The sequence below is a fragment of the Ranitomeya variabilis genome, chromosome 6 (assembly GCF_051348905.1).
Source record: "Ranitomeya variabilis isolate aRanVar5 chromosome 6, aRanVar5.hap1, whole genome shotgun sequence".
Taxonomy (NCBI): domain Eukaryota; kingdom Metazoa; phylum Chordata; class Amphibia; order Anura; family Dendrobatidae; genus Ranitomeya; species Ranitomeya variabilis.
The window spans coordinates 525,377,527-525,393,307 of NC_135237.1; the positions used below are offsets into that span (position 1 = coordinate 525,377,527).

Here is a 15,781-nt window from a genome sequence, read left to right on the forward strand (position 1 = left end):
CGCGCTTTTTAAAAAGCGCGCGTGTCCAGCCTCCAGTGACGTCCCGGCTTATGATTGGTCACGGCGCCATGTTGCCGGGACGCGGACCAATCACAGCAAGCCGTGACGAAATTACGTCACGGCTTGCTGTGATTGGTCCGCGTCCCGGCAACATGGCCGCCATTAACCAATCACAAGCCGTGACGTCACGGGAGGCTGGACACGCGCGCTTTTTAAAATGGGCGCGTGTCCAGCCTCCCGTGACGTCCCGGCTTGTGATTGGTTGCGCCGCGGTCAACCAATCACAAGCCGGGAGGCTGGACACGCGCGCATTTTAAAATTTTAAAATGGGCGCGTGTCCAGCCTCCCGTGACGTCCCGGCTTGTGATTGGTTGCGCCGCGGTCAACCAATCACAAGCCGGGAGGCTGGACACGCGCGCATTTTAAAATTTTAAAATGCGCGCGTGTCCAGCCTCCCGGCTTGTGATTGGTTGATCGCGGCGCAACCAATCACAAGCCGGGACGTCACGGGAGGCTGGACACGCGCCCATTTTAAAATGCGCGCGTGTCCAGCCTCCCGTGACGTCACGGCTTGTGATTGGTTGCGTCTCCCATGTGACTGCGACGCAACCAATCACAAAGCCGGGACGTAATTTTAAAATCCTTAAGGACCTGAAATTACGTCACGGCTTGCTGTGATTGGTTGCGTCGCCCATGTGACTGCGACGCAACCAATCACAACGCCGGAACGTAATTTTAAAATCCTGAAGGACCTGAAATTACGTCACGGCTTGCTGTGATTGGTTGCGTCCCGGTCACATGGGCGGCACGCAACCAATCACAAGCCGGGACTCACGTAAAGGAAAGAAAAGCGCGAATTTTAAACAAAGAACGCTGCCGCTTCCCTCGGTAAGGTGCAGGCTGCGTCGGAGAGGTGAGTGTAGCAATATTTTTTATTTTAATTCTCTCTTTTACACATTTTTACATTAATGTTGTTTCGATACCGATACCCGATATCACAAAAATATCGGATCTCGGTATCGGAATTCCGATACAGCAAGTATCGGCCGATACCCGATACTTGCAGTATCGGAATGCTCAACACTAGTGATAATGTTTGCACGAGGAAGTTATATGTGTTCAATTGGTTAATTGTGAAGAAATGTTAATGATGTTATTTGAGAAGAAAAAGGTGAAAGATAGAAGAAGGATGCAGTGGACCCGTAGGGATAGACATGGTGTCCAGCATGCATGATAGAAAGAAAGATAATGAGAAGGCTTAATGTGTGATAGAAAATGTTTTGATAATGCTGATAGAACGTTAGGATAGAAGGTAAACCCTGAGTCCTCATAGGAGTCATGAAGAGATGACTTAGTGCTCTTAAACTGAAAGTAATGTTATGTTCTATACTGTGTATAGTAGTTGAAAAGGCAGTAGGCCCTGGCTGAACGGGGCGGTCCTGTAACTGAAAGGAGAGGCAGTAGGTCTGGTGCCGATAGGACAGGCGGTCCTGCAGATTTAAAGAAGGAGAATGAAAAAGTTAAAATACCTTATAATGTGATTATAGGAAGGTCTTTAGTGGATTCAGAGTGTATGTCCTTAAAGGCAAAGTTAAATTATTGTTCAACAATTTTTGCACTTAGTAGAATACCCGGTTGGGTAAGAAAAGTTAATTATAGCATGTTGCTATGATATTTTACCATGTTTGTAACGTTCAAGTGTCCTCACCTCCCATAAAGGGAAGCTCTGTTCAAATATGCTTATTGTTATTGCACTCAACAAAACTGTATGTCTTTTTGCTAACTTGTATTGTTGTTTTCTTCCCAGTCCCGGAGTACTGTGTTTAACCAGGGGGGAGTGCAGCGCCCCAGAGTCCTGGTCGTTGCAGTACTGTGGCTCCGCCACTATGGGGAGCTACGGTGCGTCCGATGGCACTGAAGGAGTTCATCTGATCAGGTATCACAGACACCAATACATTTCACAGCCGGGCCTCCGGGGGGAGCTAAGGGTTCTATTCATTAGGCCACTCCCCACCATAGTGGGTAAACTGGGGGTCAGGCAGGAAGTTAGATCAGAAAGCTGACTGGATTGGACGAAGCAACACCTAGTGGCAGAGGGTGTTGTGGAAGAAGAGACAGTAGGGTCTCTGTCAGGGGTGGGATCCTGACAGAGGCTTGGCATTGAAAAGAACGTAACGGGTCCGCGCCAGCTCCGGGAAGCGGCGGGACCCAAGAAAGGACTAGAAGCGAGATAGATTGTGCTGAGTGAGAAACGAGATCAAGCAATAGGAGAATACCAGTAGGGGTCGTGCTGTAAGACCGGAGCAACATCCTACTGAGGCGCACTACCGGTGGCCGGAACGCCGAGGGAGTATTACAATAACCAGCTTCAAGCAATACTCTAAACAGCGGCAGGACAGTCAGTTTAAGGCGGGCTGTCTAACACATATCACCTATGAAGTCTTGGGAGGCAATTGCGGGAGAGGGGCGTCTCTAGGGTCCCGGAAGAACTCCAGGCCTATCCGACAAACGGGTGCCGTTCTAACTGTAACATCAGGAAGGGACGGAAGATTAGAAGAACATCATTTAATCGAGTTGTGAGGGAACTTAAGAAACAGACACAACGGTTGTGGGGTACTTTCCGTAAGCATAGCAGGGAAGGACTACAACACATAGCGCTAAGAAGGAAGGCACCGATTTCCACCTGTGAAGTGAACTCTGAAGGTGCCATTGGACCGGCCGGACTTGCGCAGCCTGGTGAACCATATTCTGGACTGAGGACTCAGAGATCTCCAGTAAAGAGGTAAAGAGACTGCAACCTGGTGTCCTCGTTATTTACCGCGACCTGCACCCCACAACTGCACCACCAACATCCACACCTATTATTTACTGTGCGCCCCGCGGCAGGGTCACGGACCGGGGCCTAGCCGCCGTGACAACCCCCAGAAGCAGAGACTCGTAGGCCCGGTACCGGGTACCCCTCGGCCCTGCGGCGGTGGGGGCGCCACACTATTACATGTTAGAATATGAATTATAACAATATATAATTATAATGGAAATACTCTTTAAGGAAAATTTGGCACAGAATTTTAAAAACAAAAAATGTGATGTTTTTGGAAAACAAAACCAAACCCTTTATTTAATTTATTAAGGAAATGTGTCATTTTTACTATTTTGAATATCACGATGTGCAATAAAAAGAAAAATTAAAAATAGAAATCTTGCAATAGTCACATTGGGTACTGAGGTTATTTGAGACTAACGCATCCTGTTCTTTCAGGAAATTCAAATTTAAATTAGCAGCAATACACAAAATCAGAATACAGAATCAGACCCTATCTTTTGTATAGAAGCATCTTGTTGTCAAATCACCTATAAATCTGATTTAAGGTTATTCCCCAAATTACAATGTGCTGTTATTATAATGTTCACATACATTATTATTTTGGGCAAACATAACTCATTTTTAGATTTTTCCCGTTTTGCATAAATCACCCATGAAAGAATATCATTCCAGGCCATGGAATACATTTTAGAATACACTCTATGTTCCTCTATACTTTCTGCTCCTGTACAGTACACTGCCAGACCGATTTTTATCTTCTACAGTCTACATCAATGTAGCTGCCTTTGTGGTTTTACATTATTGTTAGGTGGTTTCTAGTAGGGCTCAACTCTTCTGCACTCCTCCACAACGAAGATTGTAATAAGTGGGCAGTGCCAAGCTGAGATGTGTTTGTTGCCTGCTGCTGACCAATCAATGATGTATGTGAAACTGCCAATGCTGATGCCTATGGCAGAAGATATGACATGTGCATATATGCACATTGGCATTTGTACCTTCACCTCACTGGTCTCTCAGCAACAGGAAATAAACACAGCTTAGGTCTGAACAGCTTCATTATTACAAGCTCCATTGTGGAGGAATGCAGGAGAGTTGAGCTCTGCTAGAAACCAGTTAACAATGATGTAAAAACATACTGATCAGACTGGGTAATGTACAGGAGCAGAGAGTGCACAGAAGCAAAAAGTGAATTCTACACTTAGATTACATTGATGATACACAAAAGGTTCGAGCTAGTTAGGGACACACAAGAGAGGGTGGGGTCTGCAGCACTGAAGACAAGTAGGGTGCTGCAGGGAAATGTAGTTTCAGCAGTAAAAGAATTGGACCACCTATTCTGCTATGTGAAGTTGGAACTGCAGATGGAGATGACAAACGACACAAAGGTACAAGAAGCAAATGTTCTGTTGGCCTTAGTCTGTATATTAAGAATCAGTACGTGACTATTGTGCGTTAAGAAAAATAATGCAGTTACGAGATCTCTTACCAGTGAGTGGTTTGAATCTACATAGTTTTCATTGTTAAGAGGGTAAAAAAGCAACTTCCTCTATTATCCTGACCAATGAGATGAGAGTTTTCATTTAGATTTTTACTTTGTGTAGTCCTGCTCCTCTATCATTATAAATCTGCTTTCTTTCTAGGAGGCACGCTGGTAACACTTCGTGGCTTTGGGTTTAGTAATGACTCAACAGTAGAACTTGGTAGCAGTGGATGTGCTGTGGTCTTCGCCAATCTGAGTATGATCGCTTGTCGCACCTCTGCAGTAAGTCAACGTTACGGACTTTGCTTTATCAATATTAGTAGTTTCTAGTTACAAGTGATGTTTTTATTTTTTTTTTTAATTGGTTTGTAGCTTCTTTTCACATATATATTTTTTTTCAAAAATGTGGATACCCCTTGTCAAATCACAATTTACAATCATAAATACAGGCTTCCTTCCTGCAAAGGTTGCATCAACGTCTTTCCAAATAGATCAGGGTTGTCCACATGAAATTATCCCTTAAAATCACCATGAACTCATAATCTAAGTTGTGTTTGGAGAAACAAAGGGGGTATACGTCTTGGGGGTTACCTACCAATGATAAAATGTGTCCATATTACATAAATAATGTTATTTTTTTCAGGGACTAGAAGAAAATGCTGATGTTGTTGTTTTTACCAATGGACTTATTGGGACCTTACAGGATGCCTTCAATTTCACTTCTATTTTGGCACCAACCATCACTAATATTTACCCAAACACTTGTAGTGTCTTGGGGAACACAACCTTGACCATTTTAGGCTTTGACTTCCAAAATCAGTCAGCGGTCAGTGCTGTTTTTATTAAGAATGAGACGTGTCAAATTCTGGAGTGGACTCCGACTAATATAACATGTAGTCTCCCTGCACTTCCTCACGGGAAGTACAACATCTTCGTACACATCGAAAACTGGGGATTTGCAATTAGCAGGTATTTATGTTTTTGGTTATTTGATGTCAATTTTGCAAGATGATTAACATGTTTGGAGAGCCAAGAAAAACATTTCATCAGCTCAATCTCCTAATTATATAGGTAACCCCGGGCTGATAGGTGCACAGGACCAATACAGGAAAGTCGGTCCTGTTAGTACGTTTCCAAAGAAATAGTTGATACAGCACAAATAAAAACTTCTTAAAAAATGGTATTTTCTAAAATATAATTATTGTTTCGGGGAACCAAGTTCTCTTTATCAAGCCAGAAAGAAATAACACTTTTACCTCTTTTTAGCTTGATAAAAGTTTGACTTAAAGTTTTAGCTCGATAAGAGAAATGAAAAGTACCGATTCAAGTCTATGGGTCCGTAAAAAATCACATACAGCACACGGATGTCACCAGTGTACAAGCTGTGAGCTGTCCGTGATTAACATTGAATGAACAGGAAAAGCTTTGTAACTTATTTATTTATTCATATGTGAAAAACAGTAATGAAATACTAATGACACTTGGATCCAAAACACTGATGACTCTCGTATCTAAAACACTGATGACTCTCGTATCCAAAACACTGATGACTCTCGGATCCAAAACACTGATGACTCTCGGATCCAACACACTGATGCCACTCAGATCCAAAACACTGATGACTCTCGGATCCAAAACACTGATGACTCTCGGATCCAAAACACTGATGACTCTCGGATCCAAAACACTGATGACTCTCGGATCCAAAACACTGATAACTCTCAGATCCAAAACACTGATAACTCTCAGATCCAAAACACTGATGACTCTCGGATCCAAAACACTGTTGACTCTTGTATCCAAAACACTGATGACTCTCGGATCCAAAACACTGTTGACTCTCGTATCCAAAACACTGATCTGATGACTCTTGGATCCAAAACACTGATGACTCTCAGATCCAAAACACTGATGCCACTCAGATCCAAAACACTGATGCCACTCAGATCCAAAATACTGATGCCAGTCAGATCCAAAACACTGATGAATCTCGGATCCAAAACACTGATGACTCTCGTATCAAAAACACTGATGACTCTCGGATCCAAAACACTGATGACTTTCGTATCAAAAACACTGATGACTCTCGGATCCAAAACACTGTTGACTCTCGGATCCAAAACACTGATCTGATGACTCTCGGATCCAAAACACTGATGCCACTCAGATCCAAAACACTGATGCCACTCAGATCCAAAATACTGATGCCACTCAGATCCAAAACACTGATGACTCTCGGATCCAAAACACTGATGACTCTCGTATCAAAAACACTGATGACTCTCGGATCCAAAACACTGATGACTCTCGGATCCAAAACACTGATGACTCTCGGATCAAAACACTGATGACTCTCGGATCCAAAACATTGATGACTCTTGGATCAAAACGCTGATGCCACTCAGATCCAAAACACTGATCACTCTCAGATGACACTTGCACCTTTTTTTCACGTGTGAATTTAAACATGGACATGTGAATGAGGCCTAAAGTGTAATTTCCAGTTAATGTATGAAGCAGAAAAGTTGTCCACATCAAAGATAAACATTTCCTCCTAGCAGTTGACATAAATTTTAGCTATAGATGGAGAACTTGGCTCCTGTGGAACATCCTTGTAAATATTAATTATTATTATAAATAAAATAATTATTGTTAAGGAAATAGAAAAAAACAATATCAAAAAGTCCTGTAAGTGATAGAGTAAGGGCTGTACTTCATATATAAACAGTTTGCAAAATAAAGGGGCGTAACGTCACAGGTGAGTCAAGTGTCAAGATGAGCCAAGATGACATCCATACCATGGTAGACATAATCTGTAATACATACTTACTATCCTGTATATGTCCCGGTGCTCTTTTTTATTTAAATTTGTAGCTTTGCATCCACCCAGGTACATACGTTTTAAGGTAATTAATGACTGACACTATGGGCCTTAGTTGAGGAGGAAATACTAATTTGTGAGTTTTGGGAAGAGAATAAAAGGTTGGATGAATGGGACACATGAAGTCAACCTGTTTGGTAGTGAGAAATTCTAGAAAGAGTCCACCTTTGTGAGAAGTTGACACATTATTTTGGATCATTGTATAGATAAAAACTGGAATGACAATAAGCGCAAGAGGGTCTTATCCAGATTATAAAGGAAAGAGTAAAACGATATTTGCTCATCTGGGAGAGTTGTGAAAGTCACAACCCCTTTATTAGCTTTTAAGCAAAGACTGCAGCTGCATATCCACCAACCAGATAGTAAGCAAACTTGGAGATGAAAGTGGATATAAAACTCGTGCTGCCTAGGATCCAATATACAATAGGAGACCAGAAGCGGTATGGATGCGGTTTTATTTGTCAATGCGTTCAAGGTGATCATACCTATTCATCAGGACAAACCGCATTTAATTTAATGGGAGGTGTAGTGCGACAGGCAGGGACCACAGGAAAGTTCAAAGCAAAATGTCTTTAATGTCCAAAAGAAAACTTACAAATGGAAAGCAAATGGTATCATCCGAATCGCACCTGAGGCATCAAAAACAGTCCGTATCCGAGACCACTTGTAAGACCCAGATGGAGGGAGCGAACCACACCACTACCATCCTGTAGTTCGCTCAAAAAATAAAAGCCCTTTTTTGTTTTTCCTAAACATTGCCTTGGCCAAATAACTTGACTGACCAGGTCCACACTTACTTTTATTTTGCACTGCAACCACAGCTATGCCTGTGACTGTAATGCACTCCAGCCGCCTGAATACGCTTCTGTGCGCATCCTGGGGAATACATATCGACCTTTGGATATGATCCCCCTCACTGCCTCACAGAGGGAAAACCAAATGCATAGACAACACCTTCAAGGGGGGCAAAAGCTGACAAAGAAGCTCAAATTAGGGGCAGACACCAGGAAAAGTAGCATCAATTTACCAATCAATTGCGCTATAAATAAATAATTTTTAAAAAATTGAGGTGGGTTTCCCTGTATTTTTTATGTCTAGCCAGGCAAAACTGGCAAATTTAAAAAAGCAGCGTGGGGTCTCCCCATTTTTGACAACCAATCAAGCTAAAGCTGACAGCTGGGGGTTGTATTCTCATGCTGGTAAGAGGCCATTGATATTGGCCCCCTGCAGACTAAAAATAGCAGCTACCAGCTGATGTCACTTGTGTATTGTCCGGTGACATCAAGCCCACAGCTTAGTTCTGGAGAGGCGTCTATAAGACACATATCCATTACTAACCCCATAGTGATATTGTATAAACAACCACACCCAGAATAACGTTCTTTATTTTAAATAATGTCCCCTGCAAATGAATTAAGATAATAAACAACATATTCCTCATCAGTCTGAAGTGAAGACATAATCTATAATGTCCCAAGACAATCCTGATGACTGGTAGAGTAGTCACTAATATGACTGCTCTACCCGGCGACACACTGACGGGAGCGTGTAATCACTCCTACAGTGTGTAGCGCTGAGCTGTGGTGGGAAAGTTCACCAGAGTTCATCAGGTGATAAGCCCCAGTGATCTCACATTCGGCACCTCTGCTGCGTGAGAACTTACTGCCATAAGTGAGGTCACCAGGGCTCATCAGATGAACTCCAATTACCTCACTTACAGCAGCTCAGCGCTACACACCACACTGCAGGAGTGATTACACGCTCCTGTCAGTGTGTCGCTGGCTGCCAGGTAGAGCAATCGCATCAGCTGATGTGACTGCTCTACAAGTGATCTGAATCATCGTGGGCAGTATGGATTACTGCGGATAGGTGAAGGATATGGTGTTTTATTATTTTTTCTCTTTTCCAGGTGATATGGGCATCGGGGATTAGGTGTTAAGGTGAGTATAAGGTGTTTTTTGAGATTGGTGAACATTTTCCAAACAAGTTTGCTTATCTATAATCATCCCCCGGAGGCAGGGCATGCGCATATTGAGATCTTGGCACCGAGATCTCGTCTCCAGAGATCTCGAGATGATATCTCATTGCCGAGATCTCAATCTGTGCATGCGTCGCCTCCAGCGGCCATTTTCCTAGAGGCCACAGCATTGAGGCAATGGAAGTGCGGGAGCTCCGGGCTTTCACAAAATGTCGCCGGAGCCCCCGCACCACCGAGCACCGCCGAACCTGCAGCACCAGCTGCACCAGGCTGGGAAGGGAGTGAGATTAGCGCCCTGCAGCATCGGACTACCAGAAGAATCCCCTGACTTTTGCTACCACCACGCTAATTGTAAGCACATTCCAACTATAAGACGCACCATCGTTTTCCCCCATAATTTTTGGGCAAAAAAGTGCATCTTATAGTGCGAAAAATACGGTAATTATTTCATACAATAGAGAAACAGAACTTAATATTTGGTACAGAAACCTTTGTTTGCAATTACAGAGGTCAGACGTTTCCTGTAGCTCTTAACCAAGTTTTCACACAATGTAGCAGGGATTTTGGCCCACTCCTCCATACAGATCTTCTCCATATCTTTCATGTTTGATATGCTTCCTACGGAGCCACTCCTTAGTTGCTCTGGCTGTGTGTTATGGGTCATTGTCATGCTGGAAGACCCAGCCACGACCCATCTTCAATGCTCTTACTGAGGGAAGGAGATTGTTGGCCAAAATCTTGCCACACATGACCCCATCCCCTTTGCAGGAAAGCACCCCAAAAGTATGATGTTTCCCCTACCATGTTTCTCAACAGTGTTCTTGTACAACAGTATACTCATCCTTATTCTTCCTCCAAACACGGCGAGTGGAGTTAATAACAAAAACTTCTGTTTTGGTCTTAACTGACAAAATTACCTTCTCCTATGTCTCCTATGGAACATTCAGATGGTCATTGGCGAACTTTAAATGGGCCTGGACATGTGCTGGCGTGAGCAGGGGGACCTTGCGTGCCCTTCAGGATTTTAATCCATGACGGCGCAGTGTGTTACTAACGGTTATGTTTGAGACTGTGGTCCCAGCTATGTTCATTTTATTGACCAGGTCCTCCGGTGTAGTTCTGGGCTGATTTCTGACCTTTCTCAGACTCATCCTTACCCCATGAGGCGAGATCCTGCATAGGGCTCCAGACTGAAGAAGATTGTCAGCCGTCTTGTGCTTCTTCCATTTTCTAATAATTGTGCCAACAGTTGTTGCCTTCTCACCAAGCTGCTTGCCTATTGTCCTGTAGCCCATCCCTGACTTGAGCAGGTCTACAATTTTGTTCTTGGTGTCCTTAGACAGCTCTTTGGTCTTGGCCATGATGGAGACATTGGAGTGTGATTGATTGAATGTGTGGCCAGGTGTGTTTCATACAGGTAACAAATTCAAACAGGTGCAAATAAGGCTACTTTCACACTTGCGTCGTTTGGCATCCGTCGCAATGTGTCGTTTTGGAAAAAAAACGCATCCTGCAAATGTGCCTGCAGGATGCGTTTTTTGCCCATAGACTTGTATTGCCGACGGATCGCGATGTATGGCCATACGTCGCGTCCCTCATGCACTGGATGCGTCGTGTTTTGGCGGACCGTCGGCACAAAAAACGTTCAAGGGAACGTTTTTTCGTACGTCGGGTCCGCCATTTCCTACCGCGCATGCGCAGCCGGAACTCCGCCCCCTCCTCCCTGGGACTTTACAATGGGCAGCGGATGCATTGAAAAACTGCATCCGCTGGCCACGTTGTGCCAAATTTTCACAACGTGCGTCGGTACATCGCGCCGACGCTTAGCGATGGACCCGTACCGACGCAAGTGTGAAAGAAGCCTTAGCACTTCTTGTCATACAATTGGGGTTGCAACAACTTCTCAAGCTGATGAATAACTCTTACATGTACTTTTATGGATTAGTAGCAGCACATTGGATGGTCTGCTGCCATCAAAGAAAGGGCGTGCGGGTCTGACCGTCAACCAAGTCAGCATGTACATGGAGTTTATACATTTTTACTGCAGTTATCTTGGTTTTCTAAAAAAAACTAACAATTTTTTAAATTTCCCATTACTAAAGAACCTACAGAAAGAGCACCACCCTCGCCAAATGGCTAAGTTTGGTATTACAGCTCATCATTCAATATACAAATGTGAATAAGACTCATATAAATACGTCCTAGTGATCAGTAGACTTATTCCAGTTTGTCTCCATGTTGTCGCAGCAATGATACTGACGCCTCAGTGGAATATATTCTGGACGTGAGCAGCATCTCCCCACAATATGGATCCCTGTACGGAGGTTCCCGAGTCACACTGACGGGTTCTGGGTTCAGTCTTGTCCCAAATGAAAACCAAGTACAGATAGGTACGATAATATTTGATGAGGTGTTTACTTTTCTTCTTCAGCAGTTATCTTTATCATGTCTGTTCCTCGGAACACTGGGTGACACCAAATGTGGTCCCATTACGACTTACACCAGGGTGGTCACCCAGCTTTCTAGACTTCTGACCCACCAATCTGTCTGGTTTTACAGTTCTTCTTATATGATATGGCTGTGACATGATTGCTTTACAATTTATAGAAGCATTGTGATGAATACACTTTATGTTCCAGGCTCCCTCCCGTGCAACGTCTCCACCAGCTCATCTGATGAATTGATTTGTGTGATTCAAAGTCCTGGCACAGTATATAATGTAACGAATGACGGAAAAGACTCGGGTAAGTACAATGTCCAACTACAGCTATGTAAACATCACCATAAGGTTAAGCTTCCACAAGAAGTTTTTGGCTAGTTTTTGACGCTGTGTACTTTTGCTTCAACGTCTTACAGTTCCAGCAAAGTGGATGGGATTTATAGAAGCCTCATGCCCACTGTGTTTTTTTTAGTTAGCATAAACCGACCCTCTGCGAGTTTCAAATCCACAACATGTCAATTTCTCTTGCGGGTATCCTGAGTTTTACGTGCAGATTTTCTCAACAGGATTGCATTAGATGCGGAAAATCTGCTGCCAAGAAACGCATATAATCCACACATGACCGTAACAATTATTTTTTAAAATAGTTATGTAAAGTGACCACAGGCTGTAGCCATGACCAAGCTGCTGCTTCACATCTCCCCAGCACTTTACAGGAAAATCATGTCCTAGTCTCAATATACTATCATGTATGGGGTGCATCACACTCACTTGTAGGAGGTAGACCTTCGCTTTCCCCAGGCCTCCATCTACAGAACCACCGCACAAAGAACAAAGGACATCTGATTCGTTTCAACACGTAAAAGTTTACTGGACAGTTCAAGTTCATCAGATTCCTACACGCAATATTGGGCCCAACACTTCCCGTTCCTTGTTTCCTTGACACAGCACGCCCTCTGCTTCGCTATCTATTCCTCCTGGACTATCCCCATGTTCACTGGCTCTCAGCCCCTGGGATTTCCCATCCAGTCTAGTAGTCAACCTGGGATCCGTTACTGTCTTAAGGTACCTTCACACGAAGCGACGCTGCAGCGATAGCGACAACGATGCCGATCGCTGCAGTGTCGCTGTTTGATCGCTGGAGAGCTGTCACACAGACCGCTCTCCAGCGACCAACGATGCCGAGGCCCCCGGGTAACCAGGGTAAACATCGGGTTGCTAAGCGCAGGGCCGCGCTTAGTAACCCGATGTTTACCCTGGTTACCAGCGTAAAAGTAAAAAAAACAAACAGTACATGCTCACCTGCGCGTCCCCCAGCGTCCGCTTCCTGACACTGACTGAGCTCCGGCCCTAACAGCACAGCGGTGACGTCACCGCTGTGCTTTCACTTTCACTTTAGGGCCGGCGCTCAGTAAGTGTCAGGAAGCAGAGGCTGGGGGACGCGCAGGTGAGTATGTACTGTTTGTTTTTTTTACTTTTACGCTGGTAACCAGGGTAAACATCGGGTTACTAAGCGCGGCCCTGCGCTTGGTAACCTGATGTTTACCCTGGTTACCAGTGTAAAACATCGCTGGTATCGTTGCTTTTGCTTTCAAACACAACGATACACGGCGACCTAGCGACCAAATAAAGTTCTGGACTTTATTCAGCGACCAGCGACATCACAGCAGGATCCTGATCGCTGCTGCGTGTCAAACGAAACAATATCGCTAGCGAGGACGCTGCAACGTCACGGATCGCTAGCGATGTCGTTTCGTGTGAAGGTACCTTTATACCAGTATGTACTAAGTCTATTGTCCTTATCTTCTGTCCTAGATCCTAATCTGTATCTTACCCTATGCTGTGCAAAACCATATCACAGTCTATTCACTATATACACTAAAACCGCAGTACACCGTTCACATTTTACACAACACATTATATGTACAAAATACATGACATTATATACATGACTTGATTGGTGTTTTCAGGGGTAGGAACACAGTAGTACCGTCCACCACTCTTACAGTTACACAGCTGTATAGGTTGAAAGAAGACACAGGTCCATCAAGTTCCACCTTTCTCCACCAGCACTACATTCTCTATTTATAGATTATTTATAATAACCCACAATGACATTTGTTCTGAGAAAAACTCCAGCCCTTCTATAAAAAGCTGTTATAGTGTCGGTCATTACTACCTCTTGTGGTCGGCATTCCAGTCTGACTACTCTAACTGTAAAGAATCATTTCCTATTTAGCTACCGGAATCGCCTTTCATCCACATGAGTCCTCCCTGGTCTTTAGTATGGTCTTTAGAAGGAATAATTGGCCCGTGCTTTGTACTGAACGCACATATATTTATACATGTAAATGAGATCTCCTCTGAGGCGTCTTTTTTCTAAGCAAAACAAGTCCAACTTTTCCAACCTCTCATCATATGAGAAACCTCCATCCCTTGTAATAATCTAGTTGCCCTCTAATTTCTGAATATCCTTTTCAAACTGTGGATCCCAAAACAGGATCCCATATTCTAGATGTGGCCTCACAAGTGATTTATTGAGGGGCAACAATACACTGTGATTGCTGGATTTTATCTCTTTTTTATATACACCCTAATGTACAATACCAAATTATATTGTGGTACCGTGGTAGCCAGAAAAATACACATTTATACACCCTTGTTTGCTTTTGTGGCTGCTGCTTGACATTGAGTGCTGCTGCTCAGCTTACGTGTAACCAGAATACCCAAGTCCTTCTCTTGTTCTGTAGTGTTTTGTCAAAATCCAAATAACAGGAATTATCAAAAACAAAGTAGCTTTATTTAAAGCATGACATACCAAAAAGAGTCAAAAATTTCAGTGTCAAAAACGGAATAAAAACACATGTAAAAACGTTCTGAAAAAAAAAACAAAATGAAAAATAAAACTTAATTTACCTTTATAGAAATGCTGCAGAAAAGCTACAACATCACAACCTCACTAAAAGCTCATCATGGAAACATTAACCTAAATGTTCCATTGTGCTGTTCATATATGATCATTATGGGACAGGTGTAATATCATTGGCATAAAGATAAAAAAGGAAAAATCTAGACTAGACATGAACTTGTAGCAACTCTCTACAAAAGTGCAAAAAAGTAGAGAAGTTGTTTATCGAAATTAATTTGGTTTGTGTTCTCATTTTTTGGGCTGATAACTTTATGACATATTAATATATTGTATATATATTCATTAGACACTTTCCAGTGATTAATATGTTTATAATTTCTTTAGTGTATGGCGTTGGCTATGCCTGGTCTCCATCACAGCTGGTGATATCCATCGGAGACACTGTCGTGTGGCAGTGGAACTCTCAGCCTTTGATCCAGGGGATTGGATACAGAGTATTCTCAGTGTCGGATCCGGCCAACTTGACCTACGATGGAGTTTCCTTCAACAGCGGAGCTCGTGTACCCTCAGGTCTGTACCCGCTTTTTCAGTATTTTATTATTTTGCTTAGGTGGAATTATTTATTATAACGAAACTTTTTTAGCAATTATAAAAGTTTGATACATGAAAAATCAAGAGTAAATGGCTTCCCAACATATAGAGTCAATGGCAGAAATACCGTAGTGAGCACATTATACCAAAGAACAAGGTATTCTAAACAAGGTTCATTTTTAGCGACTGAAATAACATGGGGAAGCAAAAGAAAGTTTGGAGTGATCCAAGGTAGAACTGTTTTGTAGTCAAGTAATTTGGTAATGCACAGGGATCAGGGTGACAAGGCAAGAAAAGATTCGGGATGTCAACATAGTAGACCCAAGGTTGCAAGGTCTTCAAAAAGAGCTTCATCCTGCCGGTGTGGTTAGCATGTAGTCTTTTGGGTTCACAAGTGTTTTAACCATATCCATACAGAGAAGAGGAGAGTTCTATTGAGATACCACATTTATACGTGTCGTCATACACACACATACTGTATATATATTGGGAGTGTTTTTTGAGCTGGTTAGAAAGTCGTGAAGGTTTGACAGCAAGCAAGGACTGATGGAGATTTTAAACAGAAGTGAATAGCGTCTTGGTGGTAAACTGTTCAATTTGAGACCAAAATATTGACATTTTGGAGCACTGACACCAAATGGCGGGTCTAATTTTTGCTATTTTTACTACAATGTAAGATATCAGCCCGTTCACCTGATGCCTCATCACAGAGGACCCC

General features: G+C 43.1%; 1 protein-coding gene across 1 annotated transcript in view; it reads left to right on the forward strand.

The window, feature by feature from the left end:
• Positions 1-15,781, forward strand: part of PKHD1L1 (PKHD1 like 1) — a 210,714-nt gene that overhangs the window by 97,841 nt on the left and 97,092 nt on the right. The window contains exons 31-35 of the mRNA XM_077271084.1: positions 4,465-4,586; positions 4,948-5,273; positions 11,411-11,553; positions 11,803-11,907; positions 14,857-15,042. Of these exons, the coding sequence (XP_077127199.1) occupies positions 4,465-4,586; positions 4,948-5,273; positions 11,411-11,553; positions 11,803-11,907; positions 14,857-15,042 (882 nt within the window). The remainder of the gene's footprint in view (positions 1-4,464; positions 4,587-4,947; positions 5,274-11,410; positions 11,554-11,802; positions 11,908-14,856; positions 15,043-15,781) is intronic.